Genomic DNA, 25,361 nt, shown 5'->3' with positions numbered 1-25,361 from the left:
ATAAAATGCAACGTGTGCAACCTGCTGCAAACAGACAATACAAGAACAACACAAAACAGTACAGGACACATACACAAAATACATAATATGGATAGAATAGTGAAAAATGTGCAAAATAGAAGAACTGTAAAGAAGTCACCAGTCACTCTACTGTGTATGAAATTACATAATCCAACAACATTTAATTTTTATTATATTATTTTATTATATATTATTAATTTTTTTTTTACACTTCTTTTCCCTTCAGCACGGAAGCAGGAGATAATAAAAGTGACGGAGCAGCTGATCGAGGCCATCAACAATGGAGATTTTGAAGCTTATACGTGAGTGCATTTTCTCAGATCAGATCCCTGCTCTCACAGCCATCCTTTCATGCAGTAAAGCAATTTCTATGTTTTCTTTATGTTTCACAGCAAGATCTGTGATCCTGGACTGACTTCTTTTGAACCCGAGGCTTTGGGGAACCTGGTGGAGGGAACAGACTTCCACAGGTTCTACTTTGAGAACTGTAAGCTATCGCTGAATAATTTAAGAGCCAAAGCAAAGCACAGTTGAATGCAAAAAGGTCACCTATTGCCATGTTTTTTTTATTATTATTATTTTTATTTATTTATTTATTTATTTTTATTTTATTTTAAGTTAGCAGGTTTTGCTCAGAGTTTTTTTTCCTTCTTTTTTTCTTTTTTTTATTGCAAAGGAATCTATCTTATAACGATAACTATCGATAACTTGAGTGAAAAATGATGAGGAGATCATCAGTCTTATTCACTTGACCTCTCACTGCTTATAATATTATGGCTGATCGGTGTATTTGCAGTATGTATGTATGTATGTATGTATGTATGTATGTATGTATTTATTTATTTATTTATTTATTAATAAATAAATAAATAAATAAATCCCAGATTTTTGGTGTTGTCATAGACTCTGATGTTTACTTTCACATTTTATATGTTTAGAGATTTTATCAGTAAAACAACTCTCACAAGAAAAATATAATCTTTAAGCAGAACTGGAGAAGAGGTTAAAATAAAAGCCACTGGAAATGGAAAAAGCACAGATATAAGGAACGTTTCCAAAGAAATAAAAGAAAAGAAAATAGAGATTCACTTGAAAATCCTTTTAAGAGGCAAATGGAATAAAAGCCCACAGTAATACATTTCCAGCTCTGTTCCTGAAGAATGGAAAGATTTTTCTGTCTGTTTTACTGATTGCATCTTGTTTGTGATGATGAAGGACTAAACTGTTAAACCTTTCATGTTGTATGATGTTTGTAGTGTATTATGATGTTGATGATGATGATGATGATAATTCAGCATTCTGGTTTTTGTTGTTGTTCTTTTTAACAGCTCTCTCTAAAAGCCACAGGCGCACCGTCCACACTATCCTGCTGAATCCTCATGTGCACCTGCTGGGAGAAGACGCTGCGTGTATAGCTTACATCAGACTCACGCAGTACATCGATGCTAACAACATGCCTCGCACCATGCAGTCAGAGGAGACTCGGGTGTGGCATCGCCGTGACAGCAAGTGGCAGAACATTCACTTCCACCGCTCAGGCTCACCAACCGTGCCCACCAAGTGAGTGTGTGTGTGTGTGTGTGTGTGAGTGTACATGTGTATGGTTGTGTATGCGTGTTTCTGTGTGTTGTATAGGTATATGTTTATACATTTGTGTGTGCACATGTGTAGGTTTGTTTGTATACATTTGTGTGTGTGTGGCTGAGTGTACATTTGTTTGTGTGTGTGTACATGTGTAGATATGTGTGTATACATTTGTATGTGTGCAGATGTGTGTATACATTTGTTTGTGTGTGTAGATTTGTGTATTTGCAGATATGTGAGTATACATTTGTGTGTGTTTGTGTGAGTATATATTTGTGTGTGTACATTTGTAGGCATGTGTGTATTCATTTACGTGTGTAAGCATACATTTGTGTGTGTGTGAGTATACAACTGTGTGTTTGTTTGTGTGTGAGTAGGTATGTGAGTATAGATTTGTGTGTGTATGTGCATGCGTAGGTGTGTGTGTATACACGTTTGTGTGTGTGTATACACGTTTGTGTGTGTGTATACACGTTTGTGTGTGTGTATACATGTTTGTGTGTGAGTGTACATGTGTATGGTTGTGTATGCGTGTTTCTGTGTGTTGTATAGGTATATGTTTATGCATTTGTGTGCACATGTGTAGGTTTGTTTGTATACATTTGTTTGTGTGTGTGTACATGTGTAGATATGTGTGTATACATTTGTTTGTGTGTGTGTACATGTGTAGATATGTGTGTATACATTTGTTTGTGTGTGTGTACATGTGTAGATATGTGTGTATACATTTGTTTGTGTGTGTAGATTTGTGTATTTGCAGATGTGAGTATACATTTGTGTGTGTTTGTGTGAGTATATATTTGTGTGTGTGTGTATATGTGTAGGTATGTGTGTATTCATTTACGTGTGTAAGCATACATTTGTGTGTGTGTGAGTAGGTATGTGAGTGTAGATTTGTGTGTGTATGTGCATGCGTAGGTGTGTGTGTATACACGTTTGTGTGTGTGTGTGTGTGTGTGTGTGTGTGTGTGTGTGTGTGTGTGTGCGTGTGTAGGTCAAACATAAACAGCATGTATGTTTTCCTCTCAGTATGACGGTGTTGTGTATTTCTCTGACAGTTAACGAGGCGTCAGCAGCAGCAGCACAGCTCAGTCTAAGGGACTTGATGTTGGATGGCCGCTGAGTGTCTGCTTTATTCAAACCCCACCTTTACAATTACTCTACCCTGTCAGTCTTGTTTACATATCGTCACTGCTGGACTTTAGCCTACACACAGGTGGGGGAGTAATATCATTTTGTATTAGGACGTGTGTGTGTGTGTGTTTGCGCGAGTGTGTGTGCGTGTGTATGTGTGTGCATGTACAGCTCACACACTCTCGTCATAAAACATCGATGTTGAAATCTTATGTATACACTTTTTTTTCTTCTTATTTTTGTTTTTTAAATGTAACGTTTCCATTTTCTATGGTGTGAAAGTAGGGAGTCACACTTGCTGATATATCTTTGGGTGTGTGGGTTCATGAGGATATGAAATGTTGGATGGCTGTACACCGTCGTACAAATAAGTCAAAGAGTACACAGGCGGGTCCGAGCGCGTCACGTGACCCGATCATATTGGAGCGATTAGTAATCTAGGCTCGATATCCGTCACTGATCTTGACGATAGGTTTAGCAGCAAATCACAGCCACTTCAGTCTTGTTTCAATGCTTTGCTATTTTAAAAAAAAAAAATCTAAATCTGACAAATGAGCTCGCTTTTGGGGTTTTTTTGGTGAAGTTTTCGTGAAGTTGTGTGAAGTGCTGTTCCTGCTTTATCTTTTAGAGAATCGACAGTTGACCGTGAGCTTAGTTCTGCGAGCTTTTGTTTTTTTTTTCTGTTGTAGGTTGCTACGGGCCTCATGGGTTTAGCATCAGTAATGTGTAAAACTGACGAAGGAAGCACATTAGCCTATAGCTCGCTATTTTATGCTGATGTTTTCCACCTCATCACGTGAACACAGTAGAAACTATTTTTCATGAAAAGAATATACTTTACAAATCAACACCATCGGGTAAATCGAACTGTTTTATTTCATTCACTTATTGTGAGAGTTTTATGCTTCTGTTTTCATTTTTATATTGTTTACTATCACTTGATGGGGGGGGGGTATTCTTGAAGAAAAAAAAAATGATAATGTGTTTTTTTTTTTTTCCTGTATTTTCACTTGTTCCTTAATTAATTAGCATTAGCTGTTATCATGTAATGCATGAAACATCTTTTATCAACTTTTATGTACTTCTTTTTTTTTTCTACTTTTCTTTTTTTTCTTTTCTTCAGTGTCGTGTATTTGCTCTTGTGATGGTTCCCTGCTCAAGGGTGAAGTAGAATAAACGGTTTAATAAATGCTTTATATTCCAGACTGTCCATTTAACCTGAATTGAGAGATCAGTAGTTAGTGCAGTGAAGTGGTTTCAAAACTATTTATATTTGCTAAATCTATTACTGTTATCAATGCAAAAAAAAAAAAAAAATGCAAAATAGAAACATTTCACAGATTTAATATAAGATTTATTATGAATATACAGATTTATTCGCAGTGCCGTTGATATCATTTGAAAAGTATTTGATTTAAATACCGCTCGAGTTTGTTTACTTTTGATTTTAAAGACCTGAATTTGAGACCGATTATTAATAGTTAAATTTACATTCAGCGTCTGAAACAATGCCAATAATATCAGCGGTTGGAGATGTAAGAAAAAAATCAGTTATCTTCTTCTGTTTTATTTGCTCTATTATTATTATTATTATTATTATTTTTTATTATAATTTTTTTTTTGTTACTTTTTTTTTATTCTAGTCCAGTTGATCTTTAATTGCTGTTACTAGAAGAAAATCCCTAATCACACAAAACCTGTACACTAAGCAGAAATATAAATACTCGAACATTTACAAATGACACAATAAAGCAAATAAATAAACTGTGAAAACATCCTTGTTTTTTTTTTTGTTTTGTTTGTTTGTTTTTTTCGTCAATTAATAAATGAAATAATTTGTACATATGGGATGCATAAAGCAACATATGACTGCGGAAAATCTATCAGTGCATGAATAAAATATTTATCTAATTGTTTTTTTTATTTTATGTTTAATGGAGTTTTAATTTTGTGGTTTCTGTTCATAAAAATATCTAACAAAAGTAAGGGATTTTCTTTCTTTCTTTTTTTTTTTGTAATCATTTTTACAAGAAGTGTCCCATGTTAAAAAATAAAAAATAAAAAGCCCCAGGCACCAGTACGTTGATCTACATGATATCATTTATTATCCATCATTTATACACTGCAGCTGCTGTTTTTGTGTATTAGTCATGAACACATGCCTTTATAGATGTTTTCATCAGCCTAGAAACAAGATGCTTATTCATGAAACAGCCGTTGTTTTCAAACAGTAAATGTCCTGCGCTGCGTAAATTATTAATCAGCTTAACTCCGAGTCGGGCTACACGCCTCCCCCAGACCTCCCCGATGAATTACACACAAAGGAGTTTCATTTGAAGCTTGAAATAAAATTTCAAGAATGGCTTCATAGTACACATGCTAAATGTCCATTATAAAAAAGATTAACTTGCTACTCATAAAGACCACTGAAAGTTTCACATACACACTTGTACACATTCTCTATGGGCATTGAACAAAATGTGGGAGCGAAGAAGTCGGAGTCAACAAAAAAACAAACAAACTTGGGATTAGTTGTTACTCATGCCTTCTCGGGTTGAGACGGAGGTTGTACCTTTCTGGCCGTCGGAGCCAACACGTGTTGTCATGGTCACTGTAAATAAACCATCGAAATCTGACAGATTCACCAAACACTGGAAGATAATAAAACTGCTACCACTGCATTCACTACAACCGTTGTTTATAGGTAGAAACGGGTATATTAAAGGATAAAGACTCACAACCCAAAAGCGAGAGATTGTAGTTTACAGTCTCACTTTTTAGCTGTTTACTTATCAGTGATATTAAAACATTTGCAGCAAGAAGAGTTGATCCTGATATGTGAGGCAAGAGAAACTTGAAACATGAAAAGTTAAAAATTTGCCCCTTAATTTTTCATCACATTTCAGTGTCTCTTTTTTGTGTGTCAGACTGTTTCCTTAGGGATTTCCCTGTGTGTGATTTTAATACCAAAAGTATTCAGACCGAATCGATCAGATTTAGCCAAAAGCTTGAAGGGTCGTGTCACACAGCAGTAGCACATCTACAACCAAGAGAGGAGGTGGCATTATTTAGGGTTTGTTTTAATCTAAAGAGTTAATCTAATAGCAGATAAGTGTCGCTGCATTGCTTGCTCATAATGTTGTTTTGTTGTTACAGTTACAGTTAGTCTTTATATGAAGTGTGGAAGCTTAGGGGAGGCACTTACTTAAGAAACAAAAAAATCTTTAAATAATGTGAAACATGCAAATAATTTAAGGGAAATATTTCAGTTTGGGTTTAGGTTTTCCGTTCCTAAAATCCGTAGTATTAACAGTGATAAATTTCATGTACAGCACATCATTTGAATTTGCTCTTTGTTCTAGATGTTTTTTGTCTTAATATTTATAGCGCTCTTCTGAGTTCATATTTCTTACAGGAGAATCGATCTAGCATCACAGTGAAATACTAAAGCATTTTTAGCTGACTTCCTTCATTTTGCACTACTTGGTAAACGTAAATGGAAAACAATAAAATGTGTGTTAGAGAACATGTCGAAAAATTGGAGGGAGCAACAGAATTGTCTGATAAAGTTGCCTTTAATGATTGCTACTTGCTTACGTGCAGACGAGGAGTAGCCGTGTTGTGACTGGAGATTAACATGGTGAAGAAACACACGCGCGCACACACACACACACACACACACAGAGTAAATAGGGCAGACTGAATCCACTGTGCAAAGCTGTTGTCGCTCTTTATAACATTATGTGAAGAACCAACAGAAAACAAGCATGAGTTAGGAACAATGTGCTAAGCTTTCATTCAATATGAGTCCCAGAAAGCACATTAAAAGCTGGCTTTTTTTTTTTTTTTTTTTTTCATTTTCTATTTTTTAACGTGAATTTACATTTAAACTACATATAAATTGCTCAAGCTCATTCTGGGTATCGTGATGAACTACATGGAACACAGTTCGTTCCATGTGTTCTCTCTTTTTTTTTTTTTTTCTTTTTTTCTTTTTATCTCAATACTGTCCAGATGTGAAGCTGCCCCAGTAACAGACATTTAAAAGTCATGTTATCCAAAGCCTGTGGACAGAATTTGAGCTAATGAACCGTAACACGTTTAACCGCAGTACGTTAGACAGTGCAGTGCATGTTGGGATATTTTTTTCCGTTTCCAATCTATTTACACATCTCCTTATTTCAGCTCTTAAAGAAAAAGGGGTTTGTGAAGGTGAGTAATGTCCAAGATGATGTTTAGTTGCTTCCCCCCTCCCCATATTTAAGATTATGTTAATTTAAAATAAGGTAAAAGGTATCTTTGGTCACAAAGTAAGAAAAAATAGGAAAAAATCACATGAAGAAAAAACATTCTCACACACAAATCTTTTCTGTTTTGCAACAGAGGAAAAAAAATTTACATATAAATAAACACACACACACACACACACAAAAAGAAGGGTCCAGAACAGGGGAAGTCGCTTGCATGGTGATATTGAGAGATGAAGTGACAAAAGAGGATATGGGTCACAATCTGATCTATTCTGCCAAGGATTTTGGGAGGCTTGCCACAGCGCAAATAAATGGAAAGGTAATAGAAAATCAGTCATTTGTGTCCTGCTTTTCCTCTCCCTCCTTCACCTCCTCTGCCTCCTCTTCATCAACCTTCTCCTCCTCTTCCTCTTCCACTTCTGGTGTGCAGTAGCGTTGGAGCAGTTGGTGTAGATGCTGCTGCAGGTCGTCAGGTTGTAGGGACTCCGGAGTGTCCTCCAGTTGCTCCAGGTGGATGTGTTTGCTTTGGCCGTCCCTCACCACGGTCTTCTTCTGAGTGCGTGTCTTACGCATCTGGGTCCTGCAGATAGAGAACCACAAAGAACCACAGTCAATATACTTACATGATTGTATTCAACCATTTCTTCTCTCTCCATTTTGACCTTTTCCTGTATATACAAAAACAAATACTATACAATATACAAAACATACTACATTTGTATTCATATTCATTCTAAATAATATATAAAATATTAAAATTAATAAGGCATATTGTTAGGGACACATTTGTAAGTTTCCTCAAAGGCAAGCAATATTAGGTTGATGTGTCCATGCTGATGTTAATAGGCTAAAAAACATATTCGTTTATACACCGATCAGCCATAACATAATGTCCACCTCTCTTATATTGTGTTGGTCCCCCTTTTGCTGCCAAAACAGCCTTGACCCGTCGAGGTATGGACTCCACTAGATCCCTGAAGGTGTGCTGTGGTATCTGGCACCTTACAGGACTTAAAGGACACTTTTGATAGATACTGACCACTGCAGACCGGGAACACCCCACAAGAGCTGCAGTTTTGGAGATGCTCTGATCCAGTCGACTAGCCATCAATTTGGCCCTTGTCAAACTCGCTCAAATCCTTACACTTGCCCATCTACACCTGCACACAAAATGTACACTTGTTGCCTAATATATCCCACCCACTGACAGGTACCATGATGAGGAGATAATCAGTGTTATTCACTTAGTGCTCATAATGTTATGCCTGATCGGTTGTATTATCAATGCTTTCATTTTTATTTCTGGTCTGAATCCTGACTCTGCATTTACTGTTTATTCTTAGTAAAGCTAAAACTAATGATGCTTCCTGAGTAAAGCTTTTACAGAGTACTTTACTGACACCTCATAAGCAAGCATGCTTAGCAGGTATTAAGGATGAGTTAGAAGCTGCAGTCTGCTCTCACGGCACACCTCTGCAAGTTTAAATTCATTCAGGATGTTATGTTAAGCTCAAAATTCACTCCATCCCAACCTTCTGATTATAGATCCATCCTCCTTCATGATCTCTTTCTCCACTAAATGAGGCAAGAGAACTTTGTCAAAGCCTCCTGCATAACTCAAAGCCTGGACATTATAGGAAAAGTGTGAAAGAAAACAGTTCAGAGGTTTGGAGAGTCAAAAAAAGGGAGTCCAAAAGTCCACTGCTTCCGTGCCAGGTCGAGAACACACTGTCATTAAAGCAATAAATACCAAAAAATTTAAAATTCATATAAATATTTCAACTCTACTTTTCACTCAAGTTGCTGACAATATAATTTGTAATGAATCTTGTATTCAATTAGAAAAGAAGAAGGACTTTCAGTGTTGGTCTCTAGACCAGACTGTATATAACAATATAAAATGACTAAAGCAGTAACCTTTTAAATAAATGAATGAATAAATAAAAAGTGTGTGTTTGTGTGTGTGTGTGTGCTAGAAGGTTCCTCAAAGGATTTTTAAGTATGGTTTCCTCCTGGAACCCTCAACATAGAATCTTTAAGGGTTGCCAAACAGCAGAGAAATCCCTGCACTGTATATTATAGTGTTTTATGATAAAGCCACTCTGATGAAGCTAAACTGTCTAAAACAGGCTTCTCCATGACCATGAGTTGGAACCTGTGCTTCAGAAGAACGAGGTGAAGAACATTTTATTAGAGTGTACATGTGAGAATTGTTTATATTTTGTATTTTTAGATTTAGGTTTAGGCAGGATAATAATACAATACTAAAATACTGATGACTGAAATCATGAATTACATTACTGGCATTTGTTTAAAATATATTTTAAAACATATTTAAAATCTAAATGTTGGTCTTATCACTCAATAATCCTGCACCGTTTTATCTCACAGAGTTGTTGCTTTTACACAAACCAGTGAGATCGCTTAGGTCAGAGCATTTAAAAATGCTATCCATCCCTAGGTCCAGACTAAAACACTGTGGTGATCGAGCTTTTGCTGTTGCCGGGCCAACTCTTTAGAACAATCTCCATGTAGCTATCAGAACAGTAGCTAACCTTCTCCATTTGTTTTTAAATCTATGCTCAAATCTTATTTATTTGAAAAAACTTATGATCGTTTAATTTTTATTTGCATTGTTTTTGTATGTTGTCTATATTTTGATTACTTGTTTTATTTATTTACTTTTTATGTACAGCACTTTGGTCAACCTTTTGGTTGTTTTAAAGTGTGCTTTTATAAATAAAGAAAGAAAGAAAAAGCTTTGAATCATTGAATTATTTCACACGGTGCAAAGCCGTGTCATTTTATAGACTGCATCTGAATAAATGCCACACAAATCAGTTAATTTCACCTTTTCAAAGTCTTCTTTTGCCGAAGGGAGGTCTGCTGACAACGAGGGGTCACCAATCTGCTTTTCCATCCTCTCACCCTGCACCATCATGGTTTTGATGACCTTACTTACTTTACGACCTTCGGCATTCTCTCCTTCAAACCCGGAGGCTGTTGCCTTGCCAACAGGTGCCGTTTCAGAAAACGTCACCTGATGTTCAACATATTTCAGTTCAAATTGCAGACTTTATCAAAGTTTATCAGAAGCTGAAAGTCTGCTCTGATAATGCACACGTACCTCGGTCTGGTCTCCTGCACTCCTCACTACTGTCCTTTTCAACACTTTGGAAAAACCATCAGCATCATCTACAGTGATAGCTTCTTGCTGAGCTCCCTCCTCTATCACTTCCTCTCGCTCTACTCCGTCAGCAGACACATACTTGCGGATAATTTTCCTTGTGATCTGCGTGAACATAACGGAAGACATAACAGCATCAGGATCAGACAAAGGCACAAAATGGCAACAGGAAAAAGAAGAGATTTGTGTTCACTATGGAATGGTACCCTTTGCATTACAGTATATTTAATCTGTGCAACTCTAACATTATTACAGCGAACCATCACCTGAATAAAGAGTATTACATATGGAAATAAAACAAACTGCAACATCACTAAACACCTGAAGTCCACTGAAGTGAATAAATAAAAAATGCTCTCCTCAACACCAGAAATGACTTGATAAGACTTTCAAATAAGACTAAAAAAATATAGTAGGAAGTCTTACAGGTCAGTACAAAAGAAAACTTGAATTAAGGTTGGTGTGTATATTATTTTATATGAAGATAAATGGTGTATATTTGTATAGTGTTATATGATGCACTTTAATATACACCTATCAGGCATTACACTATGAGCACTGACAGGTGAAGTGAATAAATGGGCAAGCGTAAGGAATTGACAAGGGCCAAAAAGTGACAGCTAGATGACTGGATCAGAGCATCTCCAAAACTGCAGCAGGGTGTTCTTGGTTTGCAGTGGTCAGTATCTATCAAAAGTGTCAATTAAGTCCTGTAAGAATCCTTTAAGTCTTGTAAGTATTGCCCGTGGAGGCCCCACCTTGCATCTCACAGAACTTAAAGGATCTACTACTAACATCTTTGTGCCAGATACCACAGCACACCTTCAGCGATCTAGTGGAGTCCATGCCTCGACGGGTCAGGGTTGTTATGGCAGCAAAAGGGGGGACCAACACAATATTAAGCAGGTGGTCATAATGTTATGCCTGATCAGTGTAATTTCTGACTTTATGCACAGGTATGTTGTAGATTCACCAGAATAACGGCACTGGAGTATATTTACTCCACATTAAAATTTTGATTAAGATTTACCTTTTTGGTGACTATGTTTCCATGCTCATCTGTGTATTGCTCCTCAGTCACTGTGTAGGGGGAAATTTCCGGCAATTCATCTCCCTAGATAATAAGAAAACACCAAATATAAATGATACTAAATAGAAATTTTATATATGTTTGTAAAGCCCAGATTGCCCGATATATTAAAATTCACACAGCGAATTACTATGAAATATGAAGATGCTGAAAATATCGTAAGGTATTAAACTTGGTATACATCCAAATGATCTATGCAAGAACACCAGATGCAGTTATATCCTGTAACAAATTGTAACGTACTGTGTGGAAAACACACCAAAAACAAAGTCTTGCATCTATGGCCAAGTATGATGGGTGTGACTCTGGTTATCTTTAAACAAGTCAGAGTTTAATGCAAAATCAGTCCATCCACAGTTACAAAAGCTTATTTTCACTTGTTAGTAATAACATTATACTACATTTCGCACACCTAAACAAATACCTGGATTATAACTCTGCGTCGTACCACTCGGGTGGTCAACACCTCTTCCTCTGAACTATCAGACAGCAAGCCTAGCTCCGCTGCTATTTCCTGAGAACCCGACACGTGTAATTGGTATGAGGAAAAACAAATTATATACATATTCTAAAATGCTTGGATGTCACACCATGCCAGGCCAATGCACTACACAGCTTCTGTTTATCCATGTTTAACATTTCATGTTAGCTGCCTGTACTCACTGAGCCTCATTTATCAAGCTGGATACAGATACATTTATTTTTAAATCATTTGTACGAATAACAAGAATTAATTTACATCTACACAAGAAGATTTATTAAAAAAAATCACAGAATTAGAAAAAATATCATATTTGTGCCCCTTTAGTGTGTGAATTTAAACATAAGAAGACTAACAATTGTAAACCTCGATTAATGGCCTTCAAATCATATCATATCATGAATGAATGAATGAATGAATGGATGAATGAATGAATAAGTAAATAAATAAATAAAAGTTACAAATCCAGTAGAATTTTTTTGATTTAAAGAAAAATACAGAAAATAAATTACGTTCATAAAACTTACGATAAACTGATAAATGAGGCCCATTTTAGTAACTTATCTATTCATCATTTTTTTAGACAAGGAAAGGGATTGTTTAAGGGTTAATATACATTACATGAAAACATTGTAATTTTTGCTGTTAAGCAGAAAACAGGCAACAGATAATAAAAAACTCAGTAATCAAGTTAAGGTGAGCTTAGTGAGAAAGTCATTCCCAAGTCCCCATTAAAATTAAAATTGGTGTTTTAGAGCTGTTTTGTACAAGACACTTGTTATGATAGATGCAAATTAGACAGCATAAGTACCTTTGTATTAAGAAATGTGTTTGATATATACTCTTTTTATGGATTTTATGGGTAATGATTTCTGTGAAAGTGGTGAAAAATCATCTATGATGCACCCAATCAAATGATCTCTAGAACATATTGTCCTGCTGTAAACAAACTGGGTGGGACAAGACAAGATTATTTGTGTTGTTGAAGTTGTGTAGGTTATGGTTGTGTGTGTGTGTGTGAGAGAAAGAGATAAAGAGAATTATCCAAAAAGGTTGTCTAATCACTCTCCCCCAAGAAAAGCCTAATTCTCTTAGGAAACATTCTCTTAGGAAAGCATTTAAACTGCTGTGGGCTGGTAGCAAATGAGCCACAGCCAATCAATCCAATGCAGTGTAGTAGGAAGTCTATGATACAGAATATGACAAAGTCACAGTAAGGACATCCTGTAGAGTTGAAAACAAGCTTTGTTTAAAAATGTGGCCTCTGATTTAGCTGCTTTGCTAATTCACAGTTGAATGTGTTTTGATTTGTCATGAGGTGTGGCATTTATCTAACTGGCTGTGACGTGGAAATCAGTCAACCTCTTCATCCCCATCTCCTCCCTGACATCCTGTTACAAAAGCAAATACTCTGGGTAATATAATACTTTAATAAAATGATGGCTCTCGTGGCTTTTCATGGGCCTGTTATCTGTACTGTATAATTATGTGTCATCCATCAATGATGCACCACACAGATGTCAAACTTGTGCATGCGTAGTAATAATTATATTAAGAAAAAACATCAAGTTATGTGTTAAGTCAGTATATTAAAAAAACATGGGACAGCTACTCTCAACCTGGCAAGCAAACTATTTAAGCTCTAGTTTCACTCATGCTCAAAAGCTTACCCTTCCTAGAGAATCATCATCTTCATCATATTGGCCTCCCTGCCTCGGTGGTAGCTCTTCAGCATAAGAGTGCTCATCTGCATATCCATAAGGATATATTATCTCTTCATCATTCTCATCTAAACATTCATCCTCTGGTTCAAGAATGATGGGCAAATCAATTTCTTCACTTCCCCAGGATACAGGGCGTGGGCTATCTTGACTGTCTGCTTCTGACCTTTCTGTTATTTTGGGCGTGACTGATAAATAATCATAGGCTGGAGTGTTTGTTAAAGATGAGGATTCTTCAACATGGTAATAAGTCTCAGCATCAAAAATGTCTTCTGATCTTAATTCTGGTTCAGATACATCTGAAAATGTTTGCTGACAATCAAAGAACTCAATATCTGACTCTACACTATCTGACTGGACAGGTCTTGGCTTGACTTTTTTCAGATCAACATCCATCAGTTTTACACCTGTAGACTGAGATAGCTCAAATGATGTAGGAGCCAGAGCAATTTCCACAGGACATATTCCACCAGCTACTAAATCAGAGTCATCAGTATTAAGTGCAGATACTGGTTTCTCAACTTCAGAAACTACATGATGAAAAGTCTCAGAATGCTGGTTTTCAATGGATAATTGTGAATTAGTAGACAGCTTTTGATTAGAGCATAATTCACTAAACATGGGTGTTACAGGACCCAGATCAGTGGGTAGCACTCTACTGCCTACAAATGGTATTCTCACAGAATGTGGCGTTACATCTCTGTAATCAGAGGAGGGAGAACTTGAAATGGACAAATTAGGAATTACTGTCCTGTGAGATTGTTGGTGATTGAACTGGAAAGGAGTTGTATGTATTTCACATAATCCAGATGTTTCCTTTGGCTGCTCAAGTGACTGCTCGAGGGATATCGCAGGACATACGTTATCCGGATCAGTACTAACAGCTGTTCTTTGCTCAGATGTATAATGTAGTGACTTTGGGTCATTTACACCTGTTTGTATGCTACCTTCACCGGTCACAAAAGACTCTATTGCTTTTTGTTCTAAAATGGTGACACTGGTGCTTTGGTTTTGGACTTGTGAGGAGTCGTCCTCACTGACACTGATATTTTTATTTTTTATTTCTCTATTCTGATTTTTCAACTGAATATACTTTTCTGAACCTTTATCCTGCAGAGCCTGAAAGGGAGGATAGGCAAGAAATCAGACACGTTCTACACTATTTGTATCAAATTCATGCAGACATATGCACTCTCATGATAACTGCACTATTGTACGAAACACCAAATCACACAAGACCTATTTTACAAGTTAGAATATTTTCACAATTAACCATGCAGGTCTTAGATATAAACCCATCTGAAAGGTCTCAGGACATGTTAGATGGCATACACAGAATTCATTACACTACTTTTACAGTTCCTAACCGTGAATTTGCATTCTGGGTGAATTTGTTAGTGGATCAAGAAGAATCACAAAGATCTTTCTGTCATGAAACAAATGGTTTCATACACTGCAACTAAATAATGATGGCATGCTAAGCTGCTTACCCTTGTTTTGAATTCCTGCTGGCCTATTTCAGAGGTAGTGCTGTCAGATCTTTCTTCAAGACCCTGCTTGTGTTGAAGCTCCAAATCCTGTTTAACTACCTTAATTCTCTGATGATCTTCTTGGATTCTTAAAATACTTCTACCATCTCCATCATCTGCAGACATTTTCATTACTTTGTTCATCACTGGAGGGAGTGACTCTCTGTGTTCGCCAATCTTTTCCTCTTGTTCTGGTTCTGAGACAAATTCATGCCAGGGCAGTGTTCTCCTACCATTATTTTGGACATAATTGAAACTCCACTGGCTCTGTGCTGATGTCGCCAAGTCTGATTCAGAAATCAGAATCTCAATTTCTGACTTTTCATCTGTCATAACAGGGAGCAATGCAACATCACTTGCCCAGTGAGACTGGTTGTCTGGCATGGAGTCATTACACTGTGTTTGTGATGTTATTGACTCAGGGGATTCTGGGCGGCAATCAATATCAAATATCAGAGAGTCAGGTGTAATAGATACAGTGGGTTCTATTTCTCTTAGTGCTTCAGGGGATGGACATCTGCATATAGACTCAAAGGAAAAAGTGGGAGGTGATAATGATCTTGAACTGCATTCTGACAAATCATAACCAGGTGATACTGGCCTTTGTTCCATCTCCAGGCAAACCAATGCATTTTCTGAAGAAAATATGTCAGATATTATTTGTGATATGTGTATTAAATTTGTCACCGACAGTTGAACATTATGTTCACATGGAACTGGTGACTGTGCTGAGAATTCAGGTACAGGAGAGTCTGGGGAAAGTCTTTGAAATTCATTTACAGAAGACACAGACTCCGGGGACGGGGGTCGACTTTCATACTGAAAAATCGTTGTAGAAGGTAATAAAGGCATGTGCTCAGGAATGGGTGAATCAGGGCTGAGAGGTCTGAATTCATTTACAGATCTAATAGACTCTGGTGATGAAGCTCTGAGGTCATCTGAAATTACCAGACATCTATGAATCTCAGGTGTATAACAAATAATAGAATCAGCAGGAATTTCTTCAGGAAATTCAAAAGGTTCCCTATTATATTTCTTTGACTGTTTTAAGGATAAAGCTGAGAATGCTGTTTGATTTTCAGAAACAGGAATAGTCAAAATCTTTTGGGATTGCATTGAAATTTGAGAAGTCTCATGAGTAAGAGCTGGTATTTTATAACCACTTTCATCAGTGATGCCATTTGACTCATCCATTTTGCAAGTCTGAACAATTTCCATTCTACAGCCAGTATATTCAAACACACCTGTTTTGGAACTGAACATTTCACCTTTGTAATGTGGGTCATTTACATGAGATATAAGATTACAAGGAATAGTCTTGTATACAAGTTTGTATTCAGGCACCATTTTGATGGTCTCTTGAAATTGAGGATGTGACGTAGCTGAGTCAGGTAATATTAGTTTGTTTTCATCTGCTGATAATACTGACTCTGGTGAAGCTGGTCTATAATCAAAAGGCACAGAAGTAAAAACATTAAACTCATAGTCTTCATCTGAAGCCACAAATTCAGGAGAAGTTGATCTATGTCCTGTTACAGACACTAAATCAACCAACATTTCTGAGTATTGTGGTATTGGGGAATCTGGAGACAGTGGCCTATGTACATTAATTGAATCTGGTGAAGAGCCTCTTATCTCTGATGCGGAGAATATAGACTGTGTTGACATATTAAATAATTCATAGTCTATTGAATTAGAACATATTGATTCAGGTGAACATGATCTATATCCAAAAACTGGCAAAGTACTCTCAAGGAAAGATGGTGTAAATGCTTGGATAGGTGAGTCTGGTGATAATCGTGCGTCCTTATCTATTGATGCCATTGAGTCAGGAGATGATGGTCCATAATCAGAATCTGCAGTGCTGAGAACGTTAACCTCATAATCTTTTTCTGAAGCCATAGACTCAGGAGAGGATGATCTATGTCCTGTTACTAACACTAAATCAGCAAACATTGTTGAGTACTGTGGTACTGGTGAATCTAAACACAGTGGTCTACATGAATCTGGTGAAGCTCCTCTAATGTCTGAAGCTAAGTTCATAGAATCAGGTGACATAGGCCTGTACTCTGGGATGGAATCAGGGCTAAGGGGTCTAGATTCAAATTCTGATTGAAATGAGTCAGGTGACTCTGGTCTTTGTTCAGTGACAAACAGTCCATCAGCAAATGCTTCATTTTCTATTGAATTAGAACACATTGATTTGGGAGAACATGATCTGTATCCAGAAACTGGCAAACTACCCTCGGGAAAAAATGGTCCAAACTGCTGTATAGGTGAATCAGGTGACAATGGTCTGTTTTCATCTATTGATTTCATGGAATTAGGTGATGATGTTCTTGATAACATCTGAGTAACAACATTTAACTCATAATCATCATCTTCATCATTTTTATCTGAAGCCATAGACAGAGGAGAGGACAATCTATGTGCTATTACTGGCATTAACTCACAGAACAAACCTGAGTATTGTGGTATTGGCGAATCTGTAGACAATGGTCTGCATGCACTAAATGAATCTGGTGAAGATGCTCTAATGTCTGATGCAGTGAGCATAGATTCAGGTGACATAGGCCTGTACTCTGGGATGGAGTCAGGACTAAGAGGTCTAGCTTCAAATTCTGATTGAAATGAGTCCGGTGACTCTGGCCTTTGCTCAACAGTAAACAGGTCTCCAGGAAATGATTCATTTTCTAGTGAATTAGTATATATTGAATCGGGTGAACATGATCTATACCCAAAACCTGTAAGTGTACAATCAGGAAACCCAAAATCAGTTACAGGTGAATCTGGGGGTAGGTGCTCATTAGAAACTAATGACGTTAAAGATTCAGGTGAGGTCCTACCATCAGGAGTCATGAAATTCAAAATATTTAACTCACAATCTGAACCTGAAGCCAGAGACTCAAGTGATGATGATCTATACCCTGCAACTGGAACTATTTCACAAAACAATGCTGAGTATTGTGGAATTGGGGAATCTGGAAACAGTGGTCTACATGCACAAATTGAATCTGGTGAAGATCCTCTTATATCAAATTGTAATATTTCTGACTCAGGTGACATAGCTCTGTATGTGAGTAGAGAGTCTGATGTGACTGGCTTATCCACAAACGAATCAGGAGACACTAACCTCTGGTCAACTCCAAGAAACAATTCACACTGTACAGAATTAGAATCAATTGATTCAGGTGAACACGATCTATATCCAGAAATTGGCAGAGCACACTCAGAGAAAGAGGGTGCAAATGCTTGGATAGGTGAGTCAGGTGATAATCGTGTGTTCTCATTTACTGATGCTATTGAGGCAGGTGATGAAGTTCTATGATCAGAATCTGCAGCACTGTAAACATTAAATTCATAATCTTCATCTGACACCATAGAGTCAGGAGAGGGTGATCTATGTCCTGTTACTCTCTGTAACTCATCCAACATTGTTGAAAACTGTGGTATTGGTGAATCTGGAGACAGTGGTCTACTTGAGCTAACTGAATCTGGTGAGGCTCTTCTCATATCTAATAGTGAAACCACATACTCTGGTTTTACATCATATTCTATTGAATTAGAGCATATTGATTCAGGTGAACATGATCTATACCCATGACCTGGAACAGTATTCTCAAAGAAATGTGGTCTAAATGCTCGGATAGGTGAGTCTGGTGATAATCGTGTGTTCTCATCTATTGAACCCATTGAGTCAGGAGATGCTGGTCTAAGATCAGAATCTGCAATACTGAGAATGTTAACCTCATAATCTTTATCTGAATCCGTAGACTCAGGAGAGCATGATCTATATCCTGTTACTAATGGTAAATCAACCAACACTGCTGAGTATTGTGGTATTGGCGAATCAGGAGACAGTGGTCTACATGCACTAATTGAATCTGGTGAAGCTCCTCTAAAGTCTGATGCTAACATCATAGATTCAGGTGACATAGGCCTGTACTCTGGGATGGAGTCAGGGCTAAGGGGTCTAGCTTCAGATTCTGATTGAATTGAGTCAGGTGACTCTGGTCTTTGTTCAGTGACAGACAGACTATCGGCAAATGCTTCATTTTCTATTGAATTAGAACACACTGATTCAGGAGAACATGATCTGTATCCAGAAACTAGCAAACTATCCTCAGGAAAAAATGGTCCAAACTGCTGAATAGGTGAATCAGGTGACAATGGTCTGTTTTCATCTATTGATTTCATGGAATCAGGTGATGACACTCTCGATAGTGTCTGAGTAACAACATTTAACTCATACTCATCATCTTCATCATAATTTTTATCTGAAGCCATAGACAGAGGAGAGGACAATCTAAAATCTATTACTGGCATTAACTCACAGAACAAACCTGAGTATTGTGGTATTGGTGAATCTGGAGACAATGGTCTGCATGCACTAAATGAATCTGGTGAAGATGCTCTAATGTCTGATGCAGTGATCAAAGATTCAGGTGACATAGGCCTGTACTCTGGGATGGAGTCAGGGCTAAGGGGTCTAGCTTCAAATTCTGATTGAAATGAGTCTGGTGACTCTGGCCTTTGCTCAGCAGTAAACAGGTTTTCAGGAAATGATTCATCTTCTAGTGAATTCGAATATATTGAATCAGGTGAACATGACCTATACCCCAAAACAGAAACTGTATGCTCAGGAAACAAAGATCTAAAATCAGGTACAGGTGAGTCTGGGGGTAGGTGCTCACCATCAACTAATGATGCTGAATATTCAGGTGAGGTCCTACAGTCAGAATTTATGGAACTTAAAATAATTACCTCACAATCAGAATCTGATGCTAAAGATTCAAGTGAGGATGATCTACATCCTGTCATTGGAACTAGTTCACAGAAACTTGCTGAGTATTGTGGAATTGGTGAATCTGTAGACAGTGGTCTAAATGCACTAAATGAATCTGGTGAAGATCCTCTAATGTCCGAAGCTAAGTTCAAAGATTCAGGTGACATAGGCCTGTACTCTGGGATGGAGTCGGGGCTAAGAGGTCTATGATCAAATTCTGACTGAACTGAGTCAGGTGACTCTGGCCTTAGCTCAACAATAAATAAGTCTCCTGAAAATGATTCATGTTCTAGTGAATTGGAACATGCTGATTCAGGTGAACAGGATCTATACCCAAAAGCAGGAAATGCCTGCTCAGAAAACAAAGATGTAAAATCTGGTATAGGTGAATCAGTGGGTAAGCAATCATTGACAACTAATGATGCTACAGACTGAGGTGAGGTCCTCCAATCAGAACTTATGTCACTTAATATATTTATGTCATAATCTGTATCTGATGCTAAAGATTCAAGGGAGGATGAGCGACATCTTGTCACTGGTACTAGTTCAAAGTACACTGATGAGTATTGTGGTATTGGTGAATCAGGTGACAGTGGTCTAAATGCACTACATGAATCTGGTGAAGATGCTCTAAAGTCTGATGCTAAGATCATAAATTCAGGTGACATAGGCCTGTACTCTGGGATGGAATCAGGGCTAAGGGGTCTACCTTCAAAATCTGATTGAAATGAGTCAGGTGACTCTGGTCTTTGTTCAGTGACAAACAGTCTATCAGCAAATGCTTCATTTTCTATTGAATTAGAACACACTGATTCAGGAGAACATGATCTATATCCAGAAACTGGCAAACTACCCTCAGGAATAAATGGTCCAAACTGCTGTGTAGGTGAATCAGATGACAATGGCCTGTTTTCATCTATTGATTTCATGGAATCAGGTGATGATGCTCTAGATACTGTTTGAGTAACAACATTTAACTCATACTCATCATCTTCATCATAATTTTTATCTGAAGCCATAGACAAAGGAGAGGACAATCTATAATCTATTACTGGCATTAACTCACAGAACAAACCTGAGTATTGTGGTATTGGTGAATCTGAAGACAGTGGTCCAACAGCACCAAATGAATCTGGTGAAGATGCTCTATTGTCTGATGCTAAGATCACAGATTCAGGTGACATAGGCCTGTACTCTGGGATGGAATCAGGGCTAAGGGGTCTAGCTTCAAATTCTGGCTTTTGCTCTACGTCAAACAATCCCTCCACAAATGATTCATTTTCTTTTGAATTAGAACATGTTGGTTTGGGCGATCTGTATCCAGAAACTGACAAACTACTTTCAGGATAAAATGGTCTTAACTGCTGTTTAGGTGAATCAGGAGATAGGGGTATATTCTCATCTGTTTTCACACTGTATTCAAAACCAATAGTGTTAGGGCAGAATGTTTTACCTTTGTACTGGGGATCATGTACTTTACTAATAAGATTATGAGGTTTTCTCTTAGTTGCTGCAACTTCATTTCCCTTGGTCAACATTGTTTCATTGTACAATGGGTTTGGGATATGCCCTGTTACACTAGTGCTAGCTTCTGACAACCCAAATGTTTCCGCTTGTTGATTGGACCCAGAGTTACATAGATCAGTGGTTAAGGTTTGAATATCTGCTTCTGTTAATAACGTACCTGATTTACAATCACTGGGACTACAAAGATTATATGTCAAAGTAGATTCAACTTGTTCAGGTAGCTGGGCATTCCCTTTTTCTGGTGTTGCCTTTTTCGATAACTTTTTTACCTTTCGACATTTTTTAGCAGTTACCTTAGCTGATAATTGTAAACTCTGTGGTTTTGTGATATTTTCAGAGGTAAATTCACTGGATGTTAACTCTTTTTCACATTCCGTGTATGCGGTCTGACTGCTTACCAGCTCAGTAGAATCAGGAACTAAGAGACCTTCTAATACATTATTATTATTATTTAAACAGTTATCATTTTCCAAAATCTCAGAGGATTGCTGTTGGCTTTGCAACAACTTAGGTTCAGCTTCATACATAGGAATATTAGGTAATATTAAGCCTGGTGAAAGAGGTCTAGGTATATTTAGTGATGATACTGAATCTGGCGAAGATGGCCGATTCTCAAATAGTACTGTGGGTGATATGAAGTTGCGCTCACTATCTGAAAGATCTGACTCAACTGATTCAGAGTGATATCCTAAAGATGTATCCAATGTACAAATTGGCAACGAAAAGCTTGGTATTGGGGAATCAGGTGAAAGAGGCATGTGTTCACTTACAGATGACAGTGATTCAGGTGATAATGGTCGACACTCCTCTGAAAATGCTATAGGTGAAATCAACTCATATTCATTTTCTGAAAATCTACATTCTTTTATAGGTGTGAATTCATATACATTTTGAACAAAGCTAGGTAGAGGGGAATCAGGGGAAAGGCATTTACATTCATTGACTGATGCTGACGATTCAGGAGATGATGGTCGATCTTCAAATAAAGATTCAGACAGTTCATATCCTAAATCTGAAATCTCAGACTGAGGTGATGATGATCTAGATCCCTTCACTTGTATAAAATAGTCATATACTTCTGGTGTAAAACTGGGTATTGGTGAATCACAAGAAAGTGGCCTATACTCATTCAACGATGCTATTGATCCAGGGCCAGATGATCTATCCACAAAGGTATCAGAAATCCAAGGACACTGCTCAGAGTCCTGGGGAATCTCAGGGGATAATTCTCTATCTAAACTGTCAATGGTAAAGGACCCAGGAGAAAAAGATCCATTTGATTCAGGTGTACGTGATCTACATTCAATCCATGACCCTGGTGAAACTGGTCTATCTATTTCATTACTAACCATTAAAAAAGATCTTTGTGGACTGAATTGCGTGTTTGACTCAGGCATGTCAAAAGAGCACAACTGATTTGAAATTCTAGGTATGTCCATATGCATATTAAATTTTGGTGCTGTGTATTCGCACTCTGGCGGTAGCGGTGAATGTGGTCTAAAATCAGGTATGGGGGAATCAGGAAAGAGTAGTTTCTGTTCAGTACTTGAAGCTACAGATTCACGTGAATAGACTCTTAACTCATCATTCAGCACACATGAATCTAGTGAGCCTGATCTGTACTCAGATGGAAGAGGCGAGTCTGGTGGTAACGAAACAGTAGATTCAGGTGATAAGGATCTATATTCATGCATAAATAATTCTAAGTCAGTGTCATATTCAGATACAGAAACTGGTGATGATGATCTATGCTCAGCTGGAGAAATCAATTCAGCTTGCATGAAAGGTCTATGGTCTGGTATAGATGGGACATTGGATTCATAGGGGGAATTTGTTTCACTAAACTTGGACTCAGGTATGTTTACCTCAAATTCAGTAGTGAACTTTAGAGATTCTGACTCATCCAAGATAGGATTTGATAAAGAATTTGTCTGCCCAGTTGCTGAGTCAAGTGACATCTGAGTAAGTGTAGAGTCAATATTACTTGCTACAATTTCACCCTCATGCCAAGACAACAGCTGTTTTGGGGGCAAACTACAAACTGTCTTAACGTTTTGCAGTTGTTCCTTGTTGGAAATATTTGTGCTGGTTGTTTCTAAAGATTGCATAACAGATTTTCTATTTACTTCTGAAGACAACTCAAACGTAACTTGATCAACATTTAAGGCATCTGTTGCATCCACTTTGTTCACACTGAAGCCCTTATGTTCAGATAGTTTAAAACTCTCTGTAACTATGTTAATATCTTTGCCAAAAGTCTTTGCCTCAACGTATTCTTCGCCAAAGAGGGCTCTGTAGAATTTAGCAGAAATCTCCTCAACATGGTGCCTCATGTACTCATCACTTGGCCTTTGGTTACTTGGAAGTTCACACACAGATTTTGCCTCAGCTTCGGGGATCGGTATTTCCGTCTCACAATGTGGATTCTCTGTTACTGATGAAGCTTGTGCTAGGGTGACACTGTCAGAAACTGTTTTGTCTGATGGCTGAAAGAATGGAAGTGATGTAGAAGATGCATAGTAGGAAGTAAAATCCTCAGGGGCTTGTTTGAGCTCCACAGCGATCTCACTGAAATCTGCCTCACTATGCTCCGATTCCAACAAGGTCTCTTCAAAATCTGTCATTATTATTTCTTTTTGTTTTTGTTTGCAGTCCCTGGGTAATTCACTGGATATAATGATCTCTTCAATATATTTACTAACAGGGATGTGCTCAGATTGACCCCCAACTGCTCCTAACTCTTGCAGAGCCTCATCATAAATGGGATTTAACTGCTGTGATGGAATTTTTGATGGATGTTTAGAAACAGCTTGCTCTTTGTTAACTGGTCCATATTGTGAAGACTGGAGCCTCCATGGTGTAGTTCTGTACAGGGTAAAGAAAGGACTTACTTTTTTAACTGTGCCAGGGAACTGTTGTCTTAGACCAAACATCTCAAAACCAGACAGTGTTGAGCCTGCAGCCACCCTGTAAATATGAAAATATAAATATAATTTTGAAAGTAATGCAGATTTAAAGCTATTGTTTTGATGAATGACATTTTTTTTAATGACTCACTCTTCAGTTTTGTCTATCTGCAGCTGTGACTTCTCCTTCTGGCTATCATTGAGCGAAGATACACTAGAAGAGAGATCCTCAACAGATACTAAAGGAGGCTGAAGCCCAGACTTTGGCATTCTTGAAGTGAGCTCTGTGTGGCGGACTGGCTTAGGGCTATCGATGTCCTCGTGTAGAGCTGAAAAACCTAGAAGGAATATAACACGGATGTAATACTTGCATTAAAATTACAGTCACTGTGAGCTACAAACTGAACAACAGATCCTCGTTTTAATTTGGGGTTAAGCTGACAATTATATTTGCCTAATCCTATCTTCCCTTTTTATTTTAAAAATTAATGAATGTTATGGTTACCCTCACTGTGGTCCAGTGATATAGACTGCTCCATTTCTGCATAGGTGTGTGATGAGTGGTCCTGAGTGGACTGTATAATCTTTGTTTCGATGAGATGTACAATGTCCATACGGTTAATCTTTGTGAGCTTTGAGATCAAAATGCTTTCTGTGGACAATTTGGAAAGATTCAACACATTAAATATGCATTATGTCCTTTTAAACCTCAAATTTGAGATTTACAGCTACGTAACATGAGTTTTATTATGACATACAGGGTAACTTAGCAATGTCACATGTAACAATACTGTGATTAACAATCCTACCTGTAGCATTTGTTCCTTCTCTTTTTGTCCATTGTCTTATGAGTGCATGACTTTGGTCTTGTAATGAGTTTGGATTCTTTACTCTTATCCGATTGACCTGCTCTTCATCAAAACCAAGTTCACGAGCCAGCTCTAGATGAATAATAGAGAACACAGCAAGGTGTGAAAGAACAGACAGAATATTGCTGTAATTTTAAAGGGAATAAAATCTAATTTGACTTAATGACAGAATTATGTTTAAATTATACATACAGTATTTATGAATACAAAGCCCTCCATCATACTGTGTGTTAGTATCACCTGCCAACTTACTGAAGCCAAGTAGAAGACCCATCA

The 25,361-nt window shown here is 37.5% G+C and overlaps 2 protein-coding genes across 35 annotated transcripts in view; one reads left to right on the top strand and one right to left on the bottom strand.

Annotated features, from left to right (window-relative positions):
- Positions 1–4,825, top strand: part of camk2d1 (calcium/calmodulin-dependent protein kinase (CaM kinase) II delta 1) — an 80,600-nt gene extending 75,775 nt beyond the window's left edge. For 9 of the 10 annotated variants that reach the window (XM_058394517.1, XM_058394524.1, XM_058394525.1 and 6 more), the window contains 4 exons: positions 248–323; positions 414–508; positions 1,350–1,581; positions 2,664–4,825. In XM_058394517.1, the coding sequence (XP_058250500.1) occupies positions 248–323; positions 414–508; positions 1,350–1,581; positions 2,664–2,667 (407 nt within the window). In that variant the 3' untranslated portion in view covers positions 2,668–4,825. Of the gene's footprint in view, positions 1–247; positions 324–413; positions 509–1,349; positions 1,586–2,663 lie in introns of those variants that run through there. The other variant, XM_058394523.1, reaches the window with a different exon arrangement.
- Positions 4,822–25,361, bottom strand: part of ank2b (ankyrin 2b, neuronal) — a 140,045-nt gene continuing 119,505 nt past the window's right edge. For 21 of the 25 annotated variants that reach the window (XM_058394499.1, XM_058394498.1, XM_058394496.1 and 18 more), the window contains 9 exons: positions 25,026–25,157; positions 24,722–24,868; positions 24,368–24,554; positions 24,202–24,277; positions 11,207–11,290; positions 10,117–10,281; positions 9,841–10,029; positions 8,522–8,613; positions 4,822–7,569 (listed from right to left, as the gene is read on the bottom strand). In XM_058394499.1, the coding sequence (XP_058250482.1) occupies positions 7,320–7,569; positions 8,522–8,613; positions 9,841–10,029; positions 10,117–10,281; positions 11,207–11,290; positions 24,202–24,277; positions 24,368–24,554; positions 24,722–24,868; positions 25,026–25,157 (1,322 nt within the window). In that variant the 3' untranslated portion in view covers positions 4,822–7,319. The other 4 variants (XM_058394513.1, XM_058394487.1, XM_058394488.1 and 1 more) reach the window with 4 other exon arrangements.

The sequence above is a fragment of the Hemibagrus wyckioides genome, linkage group LG07, assembly GCF_019097595.1.
Source record: "Hemibagrus wyckioides isolate EC202008001 linkage group LG07, SWU_Hwy_1.0, whole genome shotgun sequence".
Lineage (NCBI taxonomy): Eukaryota > Metazoa > Chordata > Actinopteri > Siluriformes > Bagridae > Hemibagrus > Hemibagrus wyckioides.
Note: the sequence above shows the minus strand (reverse complement) of the source record. Positions and strands in the feature narration are given on the sequence as shown.